We start from the raw sequence: 21999 nt of genomic DNA, 5'->3' as shown, positions 1-21999 counted from the left end.
GGGTGGTTGCTATGGTGTTGCTAGGCAGTTGCTAGGGTATGCTGGGTGGTTGCTAGGGTGTTGCTAGGTGGTTGCTAGGGTATTCTAGGTGGTTGCTAGGGTGTTGCTAGGCGGTTGCTAGGGTGTTTTGGTGGTTGCTATGGTGTTGCTAGGCGGTTACTAAGGTATTCTGGGTGGTTGCTAGGTGGTTTCTAGGGTGTTCTGGGTGGTTTCTATGGTGTTGCAAGGCGGTTGCTAAGGTATTCTGGGTGGTTGCTAGGCGGTTGCTAGGGTGTTCTGGGCTGTTGCTATGGTGTTACTAGGTGGTTGGTAGTTGTCACAGATGGTTACTATGGAGTTTTTATAGAGTTCTTAGCATGATCTTGGCATGATTTAGCACTTAACTAATCGCTATTAGCATGTAGCTATTCACTGCTAGCATGTGTAGCATGTTGGAAGTGCTGTTTGCTAGCATGAGTCAAAAGAGCCAAACCTCATCTCTATACGATGTTCTGATGCAGAGATATAGGTCTTGCAAAACGGTTGCTAGGGTACTCAAGTTTGGTTGCTATGGAGTTGCTTGGGAGCTGGGAGCTTTAAACGTAAGAAGTTTAAAGTGGTTTGAAGTTTAAAGTAGTTTACAGTAGTTTGAAGTTCATGACAGATAGATAGATAAATAAGTATAAATACACACACACACGCGCGCACACACACACACACACACACACACACACACACACACACACTAACTCGCTGACACACTCACTCAGACACATACGCACACTCAAGAGTTTATGAGTTTAGAGTTTATAAGTGTATCAATTGATGAGTTTATAAGTGTATGAGTTTGAGTTTATAAATTTAAATGAGTTTAGAGTTTATAAGTTTAAATGAGTTTAAGAGTTCAGAGTTTATTAATTTATGAGTTTAAGAGTTCATAAGTCTATGAATTCATGAGTTTATAAGTTAATTAGTTTATAAGTGTATGAGTTTAGAGTTCATTAGTTTAAATGAGTCTCATTGGCTAATATAGTATATAGAACGGCAGTTTGGTTTAGTCTTCAAGGTATTTTGATTTGAATTTTCGTCGGTTGGTGAGTTTGAATCTAAATTTGAATTTTTTAGAACTCCCCAATGCAAGTCAATGGGAGTTTTTCCGAGTTTTGATCGTCATTTTTAGGAAAACCGTAAGTCCGATCAGTCTGAAAAGATATAGCAACGCGAGTCAGATCAGTTTGAGTGTCTGAGCCGAGTTTGGAGTATGTAGAGTTAAAGCTCTAGGAGGAGTTTCATATAGAAATTTTAGTCTCGGAATAATAATAATAATAATAATAACTAGATGCTAAAGTTCGTCGAGACAAACTTTAAGTTGGCTTGAGAAAGTTTGGACCAGAAAGTTTTTTGCTAGGCGGTTGCTAGGGTGTTCTGGGTGGTTGCTATGATGTTGCTAGGCGGTTGCTAAGGTATTTTGGGTGGTTGCTAGGCGGTTGCTAGGGTGTTCTGGGTGGTTGCTATGCTGTTGCTAGGTGGTTGCTAGGGTATTTGGGTTGGTTGCTAGGGTGTTCTGGGTGGTTGCTAGGCAGTTGCTAGGGTGTTTTGGGTATTCTGGGTGGTTGCTAGGGTGTTCTGGGTGGTTGTTATGGTGTTGCTAGGCGGTTGCTAGGGTATTCTGGGTGGTTGCTAGGCGGTTGCTAGGGTGTTTTGGGTGGTTGCTAGGCGGTTGCTAGGGTGTTCTGGGTGGTTGCTATGGTGTTGCTAGGCGGTTGCTAGGGTATTCTGGGTGGTTGCTAGGGTGTTCTGGGTGGTTGCTAGGGTGTTGCTAGGCGGTTGCTAGGGTGTTGCTAGGCAGTTGCTAAGGTATTTTGGGTGGTTGCTAGGGTGTTGCTAGGGTGTTCTGGGTGGTTGCTAGGGTGTTGCTAGGTGGTTGCTAGGGTGTTCTGGGTGGTTGCTAGGGTGTTGCTAGGTGGTTGCTAGGGTGTTCTGGGTGGTTGCTAGGCGGTTGCTAGGGTGTTTTGGGTGGTTGCTAGGCAGTTGCTATGGTGTTGCTAGGTGGTTGCTAGAGTATTCTAGGTGGTTGCTAGGCGGTTGCTATGGTGTTCTGGGTGGTTGCTATGGTGTTGCTAGGCAGTTGCTAAGGTATTCTGGGTGGTTGCTAGGGTGTTGCTAGGGTGTTCTTGGTGGTTGCTATGATGTTGCTAGGCGGTTGCTAGGGTATTCTGGGTGGTTGCTAGGGTGTTGCTAGGCGGTTGCTAGGGTATTCTAGGTGGTTGCTAGGATGTTGCTAGGGTGTTTTGGTGGTTGCTAGGGTGTTGCTAGGCGGTTGCTAGGTTGTTCTGGGTGGTTGCTAGGCGGTTGCTAGGGTGTTCTGGGTGGTTGCTAGGGTGTTGCTAGGCGGTTGCTAGGGAGTTCTGGGTGGTTGCTATGCTGTTGCTAGGCGGTTGCTAGGGTATTGTGGGTGGTTGCTAGGCGGTTGCTAGGGTGCTTTGGGTGGTTGCTATGCTGTTGCTAGGGTGTTCTGGGTGGTTGCTATGGTGTTGCTAAGCGGTTGCTAGGGTGTTCTGGGTGGTTGCTATGATGTTGCTAGGCGGTTGCTAGGGTATTCTGGGTGGTTGCTAGGGTGTTGCTAGGCGGTTGCTAGGGTATTCTAGGTGGTTGCTAGGATGTTGCTAGGGTGTTTTGGTGGTTGCTAGGGTGTTGCTAGGCGGTTGCTAGGTTGTTCTGGGTGGTTGCTAGGCGGTTGCTAGGGTGTTCTGGGTGGTTGCTAGGGTGTTGCTAGGCGGTTGCTAGGGTATTCTGGGTGGTTGCTAGGCGGTTGCTAGGGTGTTCTGGGTGGTTGCTATGGTGTTGCTAGGCGGTTGCTAGGGTATTCTGGGTGGTTGCTAGGCGGTTGCTAGGGAGTTCTGGGTGGTTGCTATGCTGTTGCTAGGCGGTTGCTAGGGTATTCTGGGTGGTTGCTAGGGTGTTGCTAGGCGGTTGCTAGGGTATTCTAGGTGGTTGCTAGGATGTTGCTAGGGTGTTTTGGTGGTTGCTAGGGTGTTGCTAGGCGGTTGCTAGGTTGTTCTGGGTGGTTGCTATGGTGTTGCTAGGCGGTTGCTAGGGTGTTCTGGGTGGTTGCTATGATGTTGCTAGGTGGTTGCTAGGGTGTTTTGGTGGTTGCTATGCTGTTGCTAGGGTATTCTGGGTGGTTGCTAGGGTGTTTTGGTGGTTGCTATGCTGTTGCTAGGGTATTCTGGGTGGTTGCTAGGGTGTTGCTAGGCGGTTGCTAGGGTGTTCTGGGCGGTTGCTATGGTGTTACTAGGTGATTGGTAGTTGTCACAGATGGTTACTATGGAGTTTTATAGTTCTTAGCATGATCTTGGCATGATTTAGCACTCAACTAATCGCTATTAGCATGTAGCTATTCACTGCTAGCATGTGTAGCATGTTGGAAGTGCTGTTTGCTAGCATGAGTCAAAAGAGCCAAACCTCATCTCTATACGATGTTCTGATACAGAGATATAGGTCTTGCAAAACGGTTGCTAGGGTACTCAAGTTTGGTTGCTATGGAGTTGCTTGGGAGCTGGAAGCTTTAAACTTAAGAAGTTTAAAGTGGTTTGAAGTTTAAAGTAGTTTACGAGTTTTTGAGTTTTGAGTTTATAGGTTTAAATTAGTTTAGAGTGTGTGTGTGTGTGTGTGTGTGTGTGTGTGTGTGTGTGTGTGTGTGTGTGTGTGTGTGTGTGTGTGTGATTTTGGTTGGGTGACAGTTACAGTTTGACAAGAGTTTACAGTTTGACAAAAGCACAATGTTGTGTTTTACACAAATATAAGTAGGCTTAACACTTTTTGCAGTTTTAATGATGTCCTGTATGAAAATGACGGAGTATGTTTTTATGTTTCCACTGTTCGATCGCGCCCGTGCCTCTCTCTCTCTCTCTCTGACACACACACACACACACACATTTCAGCATTGCAATCTTGACATCGCAGCCTGTTCATTTTGCTGCGTTCACACCAAACGTGAATAGAGCGTCAAATTTGCATCTATCGCGTCTAGTTCGATGCTTGAACAGTTTGAATCCATTCGCGCGTCCAAAGCGAGTAGGACGCGCCGCGCGCGTCTAATGATAAAGTGAGCGTTTGAAGCGATATAGACGCGCGTTCAGAGCTAACCCCTCATTTACACCGCACACGTCTGCGGCGCATTACGGCTGCGACACGGCTACCGGAGCTGATCGCGCCCATTCTAGTCAATGCTTGTGTTTACACCGGCCGCGACGCGGCGCGTTTCAGAAGCTTCCCAGAAGCGGCTCTCCGCACTGCTTCGCTAAATATAGGCGCCTAGTCTATTTTTGACGGACGCGCGTCCATGTCGCACCGGAAATACAAAATAAAAGTAAAAGAAAACATTGTCAAATTCAAAATAAACACTCTGTGCAAACTCCCAAACGTATTACACACCAATATTGGTAGAAACCATAGGCTGTATGGTAGAAACCCAAAAATCAAGAAAAAACACGTTGGACAGGCAAATCACGTGGTCTCGCGCATCCACTCGCTCCGCTTCTGAAATGCTCCCGGTGTGAGTTGGCACCGCGTGGAGGACGGAATAAAACCTTGTCGCAGACGTAATGCACCGCAGACGTTTGCAGTGTAAATGAGGGGTAAGGCGGGCTACAGATTAGGTGTCCCTAAAGAACCCGCATATGCGCGTATCTAACAGTAACGTTAGTTCCGTATTACATTAATTAATGTGCACGCGAGATTTATTTATTTTTATACCGTGTATTCTCTGTGTAAATCTATGCACCGAACGTACGTTCAGTAGTACGAATACGTACCGTTCCACCCCTAATGGGTATCGGATCATAGGTATCGGATTTTTTTTTTTTCTCCCCTCCGATATCCGATCTAGCGTTTTGGGCCAGTATCGGCACGATACCAATGCCGTGGATCGGATCGGGACATCCCTACTTGTTAAAATGAAATGAAATATTAATAAGGTAAATTTTTTTTACCTTCATTTTTTTTTTTTATTAAAATATTATTTAGGCATTAAAACAATGTGTTTTAACTCGTTAAACTGTAAGGAATAGATGATAATTTGGTGGATGATTTGAAAAATATTCATTGATCATCTGTCATTCGAATGTAATCATAACGGTCGTCTGAAGCGCTCAATGACCCTGTCATCTGTGAGCGTGAGTTTAACAATTTCAATCGATGAAACTACAAAGCTGGCACAGAGGTATATACAAAATAGTCAATATGATTGTTGTTAATTTTATTTTATAAAGCAAGTAACATGTAAGATAAAAGGAGTTTTATCACGTGTGACAAAGCCTTTACTGCGACAGCTCCAGCTCTCCGACGCGCAGTGTAAACGTCAGCGTCCGAATTCACTCACTTATTTTCGTTCACTCCTTGCAGATATAGTGCACTCAAACGCCATACACTATTATATAGGGATTAGTAAATGAGTGAACGGTTTCAGACACAGCTATAAACATTCTAAGATAAAAAAACATTATAATCCAGTCATTTTAAGCCAAAATGGGGGTCAACCTAGGACGAATTGCAACAGAAGCAAACTAAACTAATTTTGTATCCTCAATATATCCTGAGTAAAAAAAAAAAAAAAAAAAAAAAAAAAAAAGCCCTGAAGAATCCCATTTGGGATTATACATAAAGGAAGTAGTACTTTAAACCAGCCTTTATTAATTATTATTGCAGAGATGGGGTTTGGGGCTGGGTCCCGGGGACTGTTACTGAGGGTTCACTTTTTTGTTTTACCTTCCTTTGTCTTCTGCATTTTCCTTACCCCTTCTCTCCTGTTCCCTCAGACTCATCTCCCAGAAACAGTCCCACAGACCCATCCCCAAACCCCATCTCTGCAATATTAAGTAATAAAGGCTGGTTTAAAGTACTTCCATCTATGTATTAATGCTCATGGGTAGCCTAAACAGGTTCCATTCAGACCTTAACATCAAGTATTTTACTGTTATATGCCAACAAGACATTTTCACTTGGCTATACCCAATGTTTAGATCTGTTGTGGTATTTATGCAAATTGTTTGTCTTGATGCAAGTAATCAACTCAGTAATTCTCATGGTGATATACAGGTTAAAAATGTTACCCTAATCATGAGAAAAATAATGAATAGGCTATATTTGGGTCTTTCTAAACTTTCCCCTAAAGGGATTCTTCTGGGCTTTTTTTCCCTTACTCAGGACATATTCAGGATTAAAAAATCAGTTGAATTTGCTTCTGTTGCAATTTGTCCTACCTTTTTTCATAAAACGACTGGACTAGTACATCTCCTGTGTTTTCTTCAAATACTCACAATTCATAGTCTCTGCGTCCTCTCTGGCCAGTGGTAGAGAGTAATTCCCTGCTCTGCTGGTACCTGTACAGGAAAACAAGAGGGAGAAATTGGAAAGGTCAGTGTTCAGGAGCTTTGAGGCTAACTATTTGTTCGGTTCACATGACGTCACTGTAGCTTTGCGCCGCCATCTTTACGACCAACGGTCACAGCAATGCCTGCAATATGTTGTGCAGTTGGCTGCAACAACAGTCGAAAGAGGAGCCCCGAATTGTTATTTTATTCTATACCAAAAGAAAAGGATAGAAGAGAGAATCATTTATTTAAAAGACTTGAAGTCTCATGTTGGTTTGTGGTTAATTATATTTCCATTATACTCTCAATGCCCAACATTATACAGACAGATATCGACAGATAATGTTTTTTCTTCATTTTATTTGTTGGATCTGTTTAAATGTTAAAGCACTTTATCATGGTAAGTTAGTAAGATTTGGGGTTGTTTTGAATATAACTCTGTCTGTCTGTTAGTTAATACCTACCTAAATCTAATAAATATTTTTCTGAAGTTCATAACGATATTGTCTTTGTCACATGCGCTTTAGATGTTATTTTGTGTAAGTAACGTTAGCTCTGCAGACGATGCATAATCTCAGCCTTAAAATGCATATTAAAGGACTAAGGTTAGTTCTTCCAAAAATTATAATTCTGCCGTCATTTACTCACCTTCATATGCAAATCCTTAAGTTTACTTTCCGTGGAAGACAAAGGGACATTTTTGAATATGTAGCCTAATGGAGACTCTTCTTGTCGATGTAATGAAAGTGAATGATTAACGTTAGCCTACTGGGGGCTGTCACGCAAAAAATAAATAAATAAATAAATAATAAAAGACAAAACAAAACATCACAAAAGTATCATAAAAGTGATCTAATACGACTCGTCCGTTATATTAATATCGTTATTTATTCATATGTTAGCTTTATGTGACGAACAAACTGCAATTTAAGTCGTTATATTATAATCACTGATGATCTTTACCTCTTGATAGCTTTTAATCGCAGCCAAATCGTGAGTGAATGATTTAATAAGATTTGACTCGAAATATTATTTCATTTAGATATGTGTGTGTATTAAACCTTCTCTATAATTGAACCTCTGTTCTTTCGGACAGATATGGCAGTCTTTTATGATATTCGGCTGATGTCTCTGGCTGTGCTGATGCTGGTGTCTCAGCTGGACTCTGCCAGTGCTGCTGTTCGGATTAGATAGATTCATTCATGCCAGCCGAACAGCTGCAGATTCATAGATTCATTCATGACATCGCCTCGACTCTCATGAACGCGTGCCATGAAGCTCTATGACTTAAGTATTTCTATATATATCATGAGAGGCCATAATAATAGACAAAAGAAAACTGGGGGTAACAAATAAGGATCGGAGCCTAAAATTGAAATTTTCTCCAGGTATCTCTGTCTCTCTCTCATTCAAACGGGCAGTTTGGGTGGCCATAACGGGCGAGTCGGTCGTAAATATGGCGGCGTTCTATTTGTAGTGACATAGGTGGCATCTATGAATTATCAAATTGAAGCACATCTACTCTGTAACTCGCATGCCCAGTGTTTTCAAATACTCACAATTCATAGTCTCTGCGTCCTCTCTGGCCAGTGGTAGAGAGTAATTCCCTGCTCTGCTGGTACCTGTACAGGAAACAGGGTTTCCCCAGGTTTTATCACCCCAAATTTAAGACTTTTTTAAGACCTTTTTAAGACCACTTTAATGAAAATTAAGACCTACATCGCACACATTATGCAGTCGTAAAACACCAGATCAAATCCCAATAATGACTATTAGTAACAAATGTTTTAATTAAAAATACACTGCAAAGTGATGTTTTTGGTAAATATCAAACATTCATAACAATAAACAGATAAACTAACTTTTCAAATCGTCTTAGTAAAGTTTCTCAGTATTCAAATTGCTTCAACCATTGCTTCAGAGCGGTAGACAGATAGGTAAGAGATATATAGATCGTAGGGGTGTAACGGTTCACAAAATTCACGGTTCGGTTCAATACGATACACTGTGTCACTGTTTGGTACGTTTTCGATACAGCAAAAATAAATAAATGCCAGATAAATTTTTTTTATTATTATTATTTTATTTATTAAAACTAACACACTTTGACCAATGATGGAGCTATAATAGACTCTTCTTAGGAGCATAAACAAAACAGCTCCTTGGAAAAAAAATGAAATGTAACCTAATATTGTAGTAGTTATAAACAAAGGTCTATTTTTAGTTCAGATTAACATTTGAGGGCAGCAATTGTATTCATAATGTCAAAATAAAACCAACGTAATGTTACTTGAAAGCATTATAGCCTACTATTCCTGCCAAACTTCCATGGTTGCAGTAAGTGTTACTACAGTAAATCCATGGTGAATGTTGCTGATCTGTGGACTCTGGATAGTTCATTCATGGCACAATGTTTCTCCTGGTTTCCACGTCAGCGCTGTTTGATCCGTTAAAAACGGAGAAATGTGAATGTTTCTCACTAGATCTCGCAGCGATGTTATTACTTCAGTGGCGAATTCAAATGATTTATTTACTGGATCTCTTATTAGCGCTGTGTAACAGTGTCGCTTGATCAAGATCGGCTCGCGCTGCACTGGTCCAAACTGATAAGCGGTCCTTCAACCACACAATAACAAGTAGCCCAGTTTCGTTCCGCTTACATTACGTTTGCACATTTGATGTTGGACAATGTTGTGGTCGCGCCGGCGTCTCTTACATTATGAACGCGCTTGCCACGCGCAACGCGCCTACATTTGAAATAATGAAATTTTGGTTGGCAGGAAAAATGGTCCAACGAACCGTTCGGTTTGAAAATGCGTACACCGAACCGAACGACACTTCCCCATGATGTCTCTCCTCTCGACTGATTGATTAGAATGTTGATCAATTGCCGCCGGCGCGAAAACCCAAACTATTGTTTGTGCATACTAGAAATTAGACGTTCTCTGACGTTACGCTAAACACTGTTGAATTTTCACGTTGCGTTTGCAGCCAGGTTGACTTTGAATAAATAGGCTAGTATAATGAAATTTAAGACCTTCATTTGAAAAATTAAGACTTGGACAACGGAATTTAAGACTTTTTAAGGCCTTAATTTAGGAACATGATATTTAAGACCTTTTTAAGACTTTTAAGACCCCGCGGCTACCCTGGGAAAACAAGAGGGAGGAATTGGAGAGGTCAGTGTTCAGGAGCTTTGAGGCAAGTTCAAGTCTAACTATTATCAAATTGAAGCACATCTACTCTGTAACTCACATGCCCAGTGTTTTCAAATACTCACAATTCATAGTCTCTGCGTCCTCTCTGGCCAGTGGTAGAGAGTTATTCCCTGCTCTGCTGGTACCTGTACAGGAAAACAAGAGGGAGGAATTGGAGAGGTCAGTGTTCAGGAGCTTTGAGGCAAGTTCAAGTCTAACTATTATCAAATTGAAGCACATCTACTCTGTAACTCAGATGCCCAGTGTTTTCAAATACTCACAATTCATAGTCTCTGCGTCCTCTCTGGCCAGTGGTAGAGAGTAATTCCCTGCTCTGCTGGTACCTGTACAGGAAAACAAGAGGGAAAATGATTCTACAATAATTTAATGTGTGTGGCAATCGAAAGTGAATGATAATAATGTACGGTCAGCAAGGTTTTCACTGTTGTGGCTTGCTTAACCTCTCGAGAAATCAAACCTAATGAGTGCAGCACACATAGAAACTATATAATCTTTAATAAATGAATGATTAAATTTAAATTTAAATATACATTTTATAAAATCCCTATAGTGTCTCATTATTCAAAAAGTAATTGTTCAAATGTAAGAATTTAAAATGAACGATGGAGCAGACATTTAATACGATTAGGGGAAAAATGCCTTTTAAAGGAGTCATATAATGGTACATGCACTTTTACAAGTTGATTGTACTGAAATGTGTGTTGGCAGTGCCTGTACACAACCATCATAAAATGATAAAAATCCATCCAGTGTTTTTTTTTTTTAATCTTCATATGTTTTCCCCTCTCTCAAATCAAGCCGTTCGACCATGTGACGTCACAAAAATCGACGCCCCTCCCACGATTGTTGATTGACAGCAGCGTTTCAACACAGACCCACCCTCGCTCGTGAGCGAGCTGTCAATCATAGCCCGTGCGGACCGACGCGGTCACTGTTGATATGCTGGACTGGAGCACTGTCTATGAGCAGAATGGCATCTAAGCGATTGTGGTGTTCTGTTCTTGGGTGTAATAAGGAACACAGCATCATTTTGATGTTCCTAAATCCGTACAGCTGAAGACGCAGTGGCTGAGTTTGTTTTCGAAGGGAATATTCCCCACGATCAACGTCAAGCTTTCATGTTTGCGCGAATCATTTCACAAACCAGACTGCTTTACAAACGAGGGTCAGTAAAGCTGGTTTTGCTAAGAAGCTGCTCCTGAAAAAAGGATCAGTACCAACTATTCGTGTTCCTGCTGCACCTCCAGAAGAAGTGAGTGTAATGTTTTATTAACCTTTATATTAATATTTATATTAATCTTTGCAAATCATTAGCACGCTTCACGATGAATGCGGCTGTTTACACTCAGGGTACATTACGGCATGTTTTCTATGTACGGCGTTCTCAATATAATTCATAATCCCACGTTTATAATGAACAGCGCGTTATGGTTATTGTGTTATTTCAAAAGGGGTACGCACAGAACAGAGGGGCGGGGTCAGCACAGCTCATTATCATTTAAAGACACATGCACTTAAACGGCGTGCTGAAAACAGAGCTGTTTTTGACCAGGTAAAATTAGTTCTTACAATACTAATGAGAATTTTTAATTAAAGTATATTACAAACTTTTAATTTAGACCCTAAAGAATCATATTAGCTTGTACAAAAATGGCATTATATGACCCCTTTAAATGTAAAAATATGCAGATTTAGATTCGTCAAAGCTGATTTAACATTGAAAATAAATTATATTTACAACACAAAAAAATCCAAGTGAATGACCGATTTACTTGTCCGAAGGACAAACACATGACAAGGCTTAATGTCGAGCCCTGCTTTATTTAAACCAATTGTATGCCTCATTGTTTTTACATAATATGTATTAAGTAGGGATGCACCGAAATTAAAATTCTGGGCCGAAACCGAAACTTCTGGATGCACTTGGCAAAAATAATCAATCATTTTCCTGAATTAAAAAAAAATAAGTCAATAAACAAAAATAGCCACAATTATTTTGAAAGTAACACAAAAATTGGACAGAAAATAGGTCCATAATAAAATAAATATATATATTCAAATTAATATATTATTCTTTATTCAGTTCTATGCAACAGAATCAGATTTCATAGATTGTCCTAGAAAGATATTATCAGAGCATGCAAGCAGAGCATAATAAACAGATTACAAAAAAATAATCGTTTGTGACAGCCCTACTAAATTCAAAGACAAAAGTGTATTTCCAGAACTGATGATAGCATTCCTCAAATGAATTCACAAAAAACAAATGTGTTAATAAAACAAATTAATAGAACTATAACTGTGGCACAAATTGGCCAATCTTACATTTCCTGATGGGGTTGATTTGCACTTCTGGCGCTGCTGGAAGTGGAAAGTTTGCTTCATCCTCAGTTTCACTATCATCGAAATAACGTGCCCTTTTACTGAAGAAAAAAATCAATTATTCAATTGATTGTCCTCATTCAGCAGCCATACTCTGCTCTGTATGTGCTGTATTTACATGTGTCTTTTTCTTCTCACGGGGGGCGAGTCCACGTCTGTAAGGTCTGTGTTTATTTCTGCCTCTGGTAGTTTTTGGCGAGCTTCTTCATATGTTTCTGTATAGATAAACAACAAGGTTTCTGTGAAGCAAACTAAAAAAAAACATTAAAGAGAAATTATGAATAAATAATAGGAGAAAATGAAGAAAATTTATATTTATATATATATATATATATATATATATATATATATATATATATATATATATATATATATATATATATATATATATATATATATATATATATATATATATATATATATATATATATATGGGCCAGATTTACTAAATAGGCACAATCTCTTTTTTGGGGGGAGGTAAACAATGGTGCAAATACCAGGAAATTAACTAGCACAAACCTTAGTTAATCACCTTGCATGATTCATTTAAATTAATCTGAATGATTCTGCATGAGTTTGAAAGGGAAACTCTTAAAACCGCATATGCAACAAGGTCAGCCGCAAAAACAACTGTTCACACCTTTAGTGTCTTTAATAAATCCCGACACCAAAAGACGGTTTATGCTGGTGCAACCTGTTAGTAAATCTGACCCATGGAAGCTAAGGATATGTACCTCTAGTAAAAATAATCCGGATTTTGAAGGGAGTCCAGGATGGTCCTGGCTTTACCATTGATTTTATGGCTTTAACTCTATCTTCATATTTGTATGGAGGCCACATACAAACATTGTCCCTTACCCAATTATGGGGGACAACCTCGACTTCATTTGTGGTTAAAAAGATTACGATATGATACATTGGCTGAAAAAAACAAGAGTTGTAATTAATTTTAGACTTCATTTAGATTCATTTAAAAAACGAATTCATATAAATGCCACTTACAAAAGCATGTCCCACAATATAATCCAGAAATGGTGTTGCTGCTTCTCAAGAACTATGTACATTAATTGGTGATATTATTAAGATGTGTGAGTCAGAGGGAAGACTGCAAATTTGTCTCCCAGAGGCAACCTCACACACTTCTGCCAGGGCTTTGTGAGCTCAGTAAAGTGCATCACTGTTGACAAATTGGACACGATGAATACTCCCATGTTTCTGGAGTCAAGAGGGTAAGTGTATAAGGCCTCTTTCTCTCTATACTCTTGAAACATAACATACTCTTTACCCCCATAAGCAATGATGTTTTTTACTGAAATCACTTTGCCATGAATAGAAATGCAATCATCTTTGCTCGATATTCGCAGCATGACACCATCAACAGTAAGCTGTCTGAACTGATGTACTGCTTCTGTCAGTGTTTGTGGTACAGGTCCATTTTTATGGGGGCACATCAGTGATATTTCATCAGTGGAATAACAGTTCCTTTCCTCATGTTCTGACAACCTGCGGATTATCTGTGCAAGTGGATTGTGAGGTTTCCTTACCAATCTCTTAAGCTCACCAAGATAATTTTCATAGGGGAAGCCAGATATGCCATCTAAAGGACCATGCACTTTAACATCACTAGCAAGATGTACCAAGCCATGAATGTTGTATACCACCATCTCTTTGCCATACAACAAGCCATAATGCTCAACAAATGATACCAAAAAGGAGTGAGCCAAATCATTCATTTCGATACAATATTTTGAATTTGCCAAGATGTAGATGGCAACAGACAACAGCATAAAGTTATCATAAACCTGGCGAGGCAACACACTCTTTAAAACAACAGGGCCTGTGTACAGCAACAGTTGGCGGAATTCAGTTGCCTTCCAACGAAGTCTCTCACTGAGAGCCCTAGGCTTTCTGGCAAACTCTGCTGGAATGAACTCCTTCAATGCTACCAGTCTCTCAGAGATACCCAAGACTTGAATGCTCGAAAGTCTTGTACGCAGGGGGCCCACTGCACCACACCACAGATCCGTCAGACGTCTCACTACACCCAAACACACAAGGTGCATGTAATCATGAGGAAAACCAGTTACCATGTCAATGTCAGTTTCTAGAAGAGGACAGTGTGTTAGATGGTGTTCCTCATCTAATCCCAGTCGAAAAGCTTCATCTGTTCTACAGGAGGCATCGTTCTCAGGAAATGTCATGCGGTGTTTCACATAGGAACCTTTCTGCTGACATTTGTCACAGCCATAGTATCCTGTGTGAGATTTTATACCTTTGATAAAGGCTCGTGCTGGAGCGTCACACATGATAGACGTTACCTTGACAAAGAAAGTCTTGCCACCAAAAACAAAACCTCTTCTTAAACTCTGCAACTCACAAACTAAGTGACTGAGATAGTCAGAAAGATTTTTTGGCTTAGTGGTCCCACAAAACAACCCTACGACAACAGGTTTCTTAGATAGACCTTTGAACATGCCAAGAATAGGCCAAAGTTGAACTGAAGAACTTTTGAAAAGTGGGATGCCGTCAAAATTTAGCTGCATGTTAAATGTGTGCCCGTCTGTAAAATAAGAACATGCACTTCTCAACGTGTTTCTGAAAGCATTGACAATACCAAAATAGTGGAAAGATCCACCGGCAATCATCTCCACATTGTACTCTGTTTTCGTTTTTAACAGTGACCTTCCATCTTTTGGCAGGAATGGTAAATGCACTCTAAGAATTGCCAATAAAGCAGAAAGCGCAATGAGAGATACACCAAAACGAAGTGCCCAGTCAGTAATGCTGCTTCTGAGATCACTTTCATCGTTTGTTTCGCCAGTACTGCTACAATCATGGCTGCTGTTTGTATTCTCACTAACAGAGATGCAAGTAGGATTCAAATCTGAAGGTCTGCAGTCAGAGAGAATGCCACCAGGAGGAATGCTAACAGGAGAGTTGTTAAGATTATCAGTATGGTCATACAGCTCATGATTCACTGATTTAAGAAAAGTGTCAACTCTTTTGAGGGCCCTTTTCCTAAGATTGCTGCGTTCATTGTAATTCATCACTAGTGAACACAATACAGAGTCACAAATAAAATATGCATGGAATATCCCTAATGAGTTCAAGCTCAGGATGTTCACTACCCTATAATGAGAGAGAAACAGCAGATTAGGAGAGCAAGTTAAATTAAAGGGATAGTTCACAGTAAAATTCTGTCATCCTTTACAATCAACAAATAAACATTAAATGACAGTGATTAAACAATATACAAGTCAAGAGTATTATTCTGTATTACAGGTATTTACAGACAGGTCAAAAGAGACAAGAGTTTGGTAGAACAGTATAAATCCATACATTTAAAATAAAAATAAAATAAAAAATTGCAAAAACAATATCTGATCATGTGTCATCATACTAACGCTACAGTGGATTGAATCTAGTTGGTTTTGTTTTTCTTTTTTTCTCCTTTTTCCTGCATTGATTCTTTACACATCTATCAAATCATGTGCATCATACTAGATTTTTTTTAGCTGGCTTTCCGTGTAGTGTAGCTATCACGACTTTGCGAGATGAGTGTAATAAGATACGAGTTATAAGATATGTGCAAACAAGGTGAGTAAATTTGTATTCATAAACTTAATAATTGTGATACTAAACTAAATCTTGTTGAATCTTAATCCTAAATAATGAATTTGCAGTTTTTTCCAAGCTGCATTCATAACCAAAGAGTAAAATTGCGTTCTAGGGTCTTTAATGTCGGTATTTTTTTTAAAATATAATATTTTGGCATTCTAGTGTTAATTTTGAATCTTAAAGTGTGTTTTATTCATTTGAAAAAAAAAAATGAAAAAAAAATTGTGAAAGACAGGAGGTGCTGACTGGAAGCGTGGACCTCTTTTGAGTCCCGCCTATATTAGGTGAGTCAATTTTAATTCATTACAGTTTAATAATTATGATACTAAAAGTAATCTTTTGGTTTAGATTTTTAATCATGAATAATGGATTTGTTGCAGTTTTTGCACGATAGTAGCCGTTTAATGGCGTCAAGTGATTATAGTATTTTAAATGTATTAAACTTTTTCTGCTCTAGGACTAATATTAAATGTAAAGTTTGCTTCATTAAAGGGATATTTCAGCTCTGGAAAGATGAATGTGTATTTAAAATGGGTAATTTATGTAGTAGAAATGTGAAATTATTTTTGAATTTGGAGCCTTCTAGACTGAGAAAAGCCAGAAAATTTATTTTTAGCTTTTGTGGATGAAAAACTACAACTCCCAGAATGCACTTGCTTCACTGCCCTAGGAAGCCACGCCTACCGGTGAGAGAGTGCAGTTAAACACAAGGCTAGCTACTAGTGAGTCTCCGTGACGAGTCCGACAGGGATTTCGAGATCGCCCAAAATTTCCTGGATTCGGCTTTTGCGTTCTACAGTCTCCATTGATTAGGTTTACTGTGGCGAGCAGGACGAGTGAGAGCGACACGAGGCTGGTGGCTTGTTTACTGATGATGAGCAACAATGGTGAGATGCACCGTTCTCGTATCTCACAGAGGAGCGGGCAATTTCCTTATCAATCAATCCACATCAACCGATCACTTGTTTAGCGTTCATGTAAACACTACATTCAGATTCACCAATCGGAGTGAATTCAGTTAGATTGAAACAAAAGGTGAGCATGTAAACAATGAATGGCGACTGCAGAAAGCAAAAGCCGAATCCCGGACATTTTGGACGATCTCGACGGCCGGACATGTCCGGGAAAAAGAGGATGGTAACCCCTAATACTTTCTCCTACTACTCAGCTTTCTCCACAGAACAAGAGTCTGTTAGCTTAGCTTCCAAATAAAAGATAGCTGACACTATCTGTGGACATGCTGTGAGTGAGATCCCACCCTCTATGGGCGGGTTGAGAACATGCGGAACAGCGCCTTCTACTGGCTGTAGTCTTTAGCCTTTGGACAAAAAATCCTCAGATGACGCAAAAATCATAATTTTGCGTCATCGGAGGATTTTTTCCAGACCAAAAAAAAACAAAAAACAAACAAACAAATATCTCGTCTCAGGGGGATATGAGGGTGGAAAGCAGGGTAATTTGAAAATACTACAGGTTTTCTACTGATACAAAGCTTAATGCTAAATCCTGAAGTATCCCTTTAATGTTAGATATACGGTAAGCAAATTTAGCATTGTACATCTTTATTGATGAGTTGTTTTCATTAAAAATAATAATAACCACAAATTAAGCATTCATTTTAGAATTAAGTGGAAATCCAAAGACCTTTTGTGTTAAAACGCAGGTATACCTGTCATCAGTCTAATTCACCTTGTTAAAAGTTCTGTTTAATTTAATAAATTCATTTATGCTTCCATGACAAGCACATATACACTAAAGAGAAAATAACTATACAACTGTAAACTAGTGTTGCACGGTGTACCGATACTTCAAAAGTATCGCGATACTCGGAAATTAAAAACGTCACGATACCTAAATTTATCAGTATCGATACTTAAAAAAAAAAAAAAAAAAAAACGCCTCCCTATGGACGTCTGTGTTTTTTTTCCTGACGCACGCAGCAAATAATCTGCCGCTGTCAGTGTCATGTGACAAAACACTACAGCGAGATGGCTGCATGTGCGAGCACAAGTGGTCTACGACTCGTAGAAAAAGATGACGCGAGGAGTGACAAATGGTACGGTAATGGTTCTATGTCATTTTGACACGAATACATATTAATAAATGGCATTTTGATGTTTGAAAGTTGACATAAATACAATATAAATGTAATTTAAAAAAATATGATTGATTTTCAAATATTGCACCTCTCAATACAGAACGAATTATTCTGTAGCCTATTTTGCCGCCAACACTGCCGACGTTGTCTTTGCTGCTATATATTTATGCTTAACATGAAGTATAGGCCTTCCACAAATCTCTCCCCACATGTCAAATATATCACCAATGAGGCTTATCATATGTTACCAATATTAAACATTGTTTAATATAATCGCTGTTCATATTTTTATTCAAAGTTCAGAATCAAGATAAAGCTCTTATATGTTTCTTATGATAAATGAGAGAATGCTGCTAAATTTATATTTTTTTTTACCTTGAATGTCATTGCTCTAATTTATTTTGTATATTTTTATATTTCATATTTTGTTCAAATGTTTAATATATCTGCTGTTCATATGTTCATTTATTAGTGTGTTATATGATTAGAATGTTGTCCCGGTTTTAAAATAAAGCACAGCAATGATATTTGAGAGTGTTTCTCCCTTTTCAGGAAAAGTATCGAAATCGCAATACTTGACTTGGTATCGGTATCGAAACAATAATTTTGGTATCGTGACAACACTACTGTAAACACCTTTAAGTGATGCTTAAAAAAAAAAAGACAACTTACCTTGGTTGAAATAAGGGATGATTAGAGAAAAGAAAAAAAACAGTGGAGGATGATGCAAAATCTAAAAAAGGAAACAATAAAAAGAATATATTACAGGTAACTACTACAGTAGTCCAAAATGTTGAATGAGGTGTATGCTGCAAATTAATCTAATATGAATATATAAAATAAATCTAAAGTGAAACTAAGAATGTGCTTAAAAACATCTTATAGCAAAGGATGACTGTGGCGAGCAGGCAGAAGCTGAGGGCTTTGAGAGAATAGCTGGAGGCCAGTGTGATTACTGATGAGTGACACCTGTACGTTGCTCATTATCAATCACTCACCAGCCTCCGTTCTCTCACTCTCAGCCACACCCTGCTCACCACAGTCACAATGATCTGTTTGCAGACAAGAAAAATGGGTAAAATAAGACTGAGTAACTACTGTAATATCAACTATTACCTAGGTCTGTATTTATAGACGTGCTATGATGATGTAGCTTTAAAGAATATAAGCCCAAATACTAACTGAAGTGTCTCAAAAATATACTTACATGGATAAAGATGCTTAATGGTTGAAAGAGCTCTTAAAAGAGCTTTTGGGGGTCATTTAGCTGCTGTTGACACAAAAGCAAAATGGAGAAAAATAAGAAACATGACTGAACAGAATTAATTTTATCAATATATACACACATTCAGTAAACTTTGAGTTATTATTACTTAGGCTAATCAAAACAACCCAGCTGCTGATTGATATTACTTGGAATAAAAATTTTTTTTAAAAAAAGGGTATGTGTTTCTCTCCCTCCATTGTGTCCACTGTCTCCCCTCCTGTCCCATTTCTCATAGGTTGTTCTACCCTAACTGGTCAGCGCGCATGGTGCCTGGTCACAGAGAGTGTCCGTCTTTTAACAGCGGAAATGAAGTGCGAGGGTGAAAGGGAAGCTGTTGGAATTGTGTTTATTTCTTTTGATTGGGAATTCTGTGAAGTCATTGATAATGTTGTTTTTCTCCCTTGTTTTTCTTACTTTTAGTGGTGTGTTGGCCACAATTAACCTAAGAACAAACTGCCTGAGTTATGAACGCTGTTGGGGCTTTTTTGCGTATTGAAGGAGAAATTCTTGTTATGCTAGGCTGTATAACAGTTCATAAGAATACCGGTGTTTACTTTGGTTGTTTAATTGACGTTAATGACAGACAGCACCACGTTTCTAAGGTTGCTGTAATTGTAAGACCTAATCCAATATCCTCCCTGAGACCCATAAGGGAAAACAAGTTTTGTTAATGTTTTTATATATATATATATATATATATATATAAAAATTTGGTTTTCCATTATATGCGATATGTATATTTTCATTGTCTCTAATTTGAATAGTAATGTGTTTTTAGGAAACACGTAATGGAAAAAAAGTAGCTATAACGAGTAATAAATAGACAACATTTTTATAATAGCTCATATTTCATATAAATATTTAGCATTTCTTTCCTATTCACTTGTCTCCTAAAATGCCTGACAAGCATGTCCCGGTGTCCTCTACAGTGGACATGAATAAAACAGATGCATGTCTCATAACAGAACGTCATATTCTTATTTAAAACCCCAAAGATGTGAATTTATTACAAAAAAAAATGTAATTGATCAAATCATATTTCTATAAGAGTGCTGAATTTAATCATCCAGTCAGTGTCAGTCAGGATAGGGGGGTTGTCATGATGCAAACTCCAAACATTTGGTATCTCTGAAAAGCCCTGAATTTTTAACGTTACAGGACAAAATGGTCTCAAAAAAATGTCATCTAAGCTACAAAGGAAAACTTCTCAGGCAGATATAATGATAACATGGGCACATATATTTATGTATGGGCACATATATTTATGTTTTCGGCCATACACGCGCCGAGAACCGCTGTGAGGTTAAAAGAGAATATCGTATTTTCCCGTGTCGTTCGGCCATTTCTGTGGGTGCTTGAGCAGTGTTCACGCGCTGTCTGAGAAGAGGCCGCGCTTCAGGAGTAACTTATGTTTAACGAATTCAGTTCCCTTTCGCATCTGTGATTCATAGTTTTTTTTAAATACTTTAATGTAATTATCATTAATAAGTAGGGCCAAACGTTAACATGACAGACATGCGCACGCACAAGTGACGTAACAGATTTAACAGCAACAGGTTGTTTGCCTCTGTTAATAGATTGTATAATTTACTTAGTTCATGTTTTTAAACGTCATTGATAATTGTAGTTATAATTTGTGAAGTATATCGAATAATTAAAGTACTTACCTCCAGAAAACTCTCAAGTTATTCCTCTCAGCAGGGAGTAGACAGTCAGGATGTGTGCACGCGCTGGCTCTGACTGGCCAGACTTCCGTTTTCGCTACCTATTGTTTTCGCGGGCTTTGCACGCGAGTCTGGCAGCAAAGTTTATATATTTTAATATTTATACATATATAAAATGTATATCATCACACAGCATACCTTGTTAAATTATCCTGGCATTCAATTATTAATAATAATAAAACTGCTGTGATTGGTTAATAGAGCTTCGCGGCTCTAGCGCCGCGGTGGTTGATGGGTAAAATTGCCATTTTGTGAGACCACTTTGTGATGCTCCGAAGAGGGAATTTTTTTTTATTTTATTTTTTTATGCTTACAAAAATATACATAATAACAGACAACAACAGAACTAAAACAAATAAAAATAAAATAAAAATCACAAAGGGGGGAATCATGTAAATTAAACATATTGATAAATCATATATGAGAATTACATGACACTGAAAAAAGGAAAAGAATTACAAACGGACAAGGGCGTAGATTTGATTTGAACATTGGGGGGGTTGAAGTTTGGGTTCTGCATATTTTTCATGTTTCATGTATAAATATTGGGGGGGGTTGTAATTCATAGATTTAAATATTGGGGGGGTTATCTCCCCCCAACCCCCACAAACTACACCCCTGCAAACAGATAATGTTTTTAAGGCCTTTTTGTTCTCAGACAACTTAATTGAAAGGAGGCATTTTTCAAGTTATTTAAAAAATGTAAGAAAAAGAGGTTTCATATTTAAATATTTAGATTTATGAATATGAAACTTTGCTAATCAGATTAATTACATAAAAATTACCTTTTTTTTTAGATTGATTATAATCTACAAAGCCTAGGACCACATCCTTCCAATACAACACACATTCATTATAGATTTCAGGCCTATAAATCCTAAGACATCTTGCCAAAACATTTTGGTAAATGGACAATACCAAAAAAAAAAAAAGATGAACTACAGTTTCGTCAGAGTTGTCACAGAAAGAACAACTGGAGGAAATATCCTTTTTGAACTTTTTGAGGTAGTGACTTGCAGGGTAGTATTTATGAATTATTTTAAAAGAAATCTCTTTTACTTTATTGGTTAAAAAAAATAAAAAGATGTGGAACTGCATTATTCCAGTAAGCGGTCACAGACGGTAAAGTAACAATGTTTTGCTGAAAAAGTGAACGGACTGATCGATTGTTTTTACAGGGAGAAGCAAAGCACAATTTGCCAACAGGAGTATTGACCAAACTCATAGAGACTGTAGAGGTTGAGTTCCTCTCAATAAAGCAAGAGCACCTGATGGGATTGAACCCATAAATAATGAAAATTCTTTGGGAGAAACAGGAAATTGAAAGTGATATAAAAAC

At 38.5% G+C, this 21999-nt stretch overlaps 4 protein-coding genes across 8 annotated transcripts in view; all 4 read right to left on the bottom strand.

Annotated features, from left to right (window-relative positions):
• Positions 1–21999, bottom strand: part of ighd (immunoglobulin heavy constant delta) — a 790210-nt gene that overhangs the window by 195838 nt on the left and 572373 nt on the right. The window lies entirely within an intron of this gene.
• The window catches only part of LOC307154331 (uncharacterized protein), a 780250-nt gene that overhangs the window by 273133 nt on the left and 485118 nt on the right, over positions 1–21999 (bottom strand). The window lies entirely within an intron of this gene.
• The window catches only part of LOC307154345 (uncharacterized protein), a 430222-nt gene that overhangs the window by 87946 nt on the left and 320277 nt on the right, over positions 1–21999 (bottom strand). The gene's annotated exons all lie outside the window — the stretch shown is intronic.
• LOC307154475 (uncharacterized protein) lies at positions 5757–20703 on the bottom strand. 2 transcript variants are annotated; one of them, XM_079864461.1, is made up of 11 exons: positions 20604–20703; positions 18877–18939; positions 18342–18402; positions 12956–15082; positions 12688–12874; positions 12072–12168; positions 11897–11994; positions 9832–9894; positions 9634–9696; positions 7913–7975; positions 5757–6362 (listed from the first exon to the last, which is right to left on the bottom strand). In XM_079864461.1, exons 5-11 carry the CDS (start codon positions 12869–12871, stop codon positions 6265–6267), a joined length of 666 nt encoding a protein of 221 aa, XP_079720587.1. In that variant the 5' UTR covers positions 12872–12874; positions 12956–15082; positions 18342–18402; positions 18877–18939; positions 20604–20703; the 3' UTR covers positions 5757–6264. The 2 variants fall into 2 exon arrangements, 1 of the variants encoding a protein (XP_079720587.1); XR_013820364.1 differs by lacking the exons at positions 18342–18402; positions 18877–18939; positions 20604–20703 and having other exon boundaries at positions 12956–14777.

This window comes from Squalius cephalus, assembly GCF_949319135.1.
Source record: "Squalius cephalus genome assembly, chromosome: 1".
In the NCBI taxonomy this organism is placed as follows: Eukaryota; Metazoa; Chordata; class Actinopteri; order Cypriniformes; family Leuciscidae; genus Squalius; species Squalius cephalus.
This window is presented reverse-complemented; position numbering and strand designations above follow the sequence as displayed.

Coding starts and splice junctions, on each gene's coding strand:
- LOC307154475 (XM_079864461.1), bottom strand. CDS start 12,871: ATGTATCATATCGTAATCTTTTTAACCACAAATGAAGTCGAGGTTGTC. Junction 12,169..12,687: donor CCGGATTATTTTTACTAGAG/GTACATATCCTT, acceptor TTATCTATACAG/AAACATATGAAGAAGCTCGC. Junction 9,697..9,831: donor GGACGCAGAGACTATGAATT/GTGAGTATTTGA, acceptor TTTCCTGTACAG/GTACCAGCAGAGCAGGGAAT.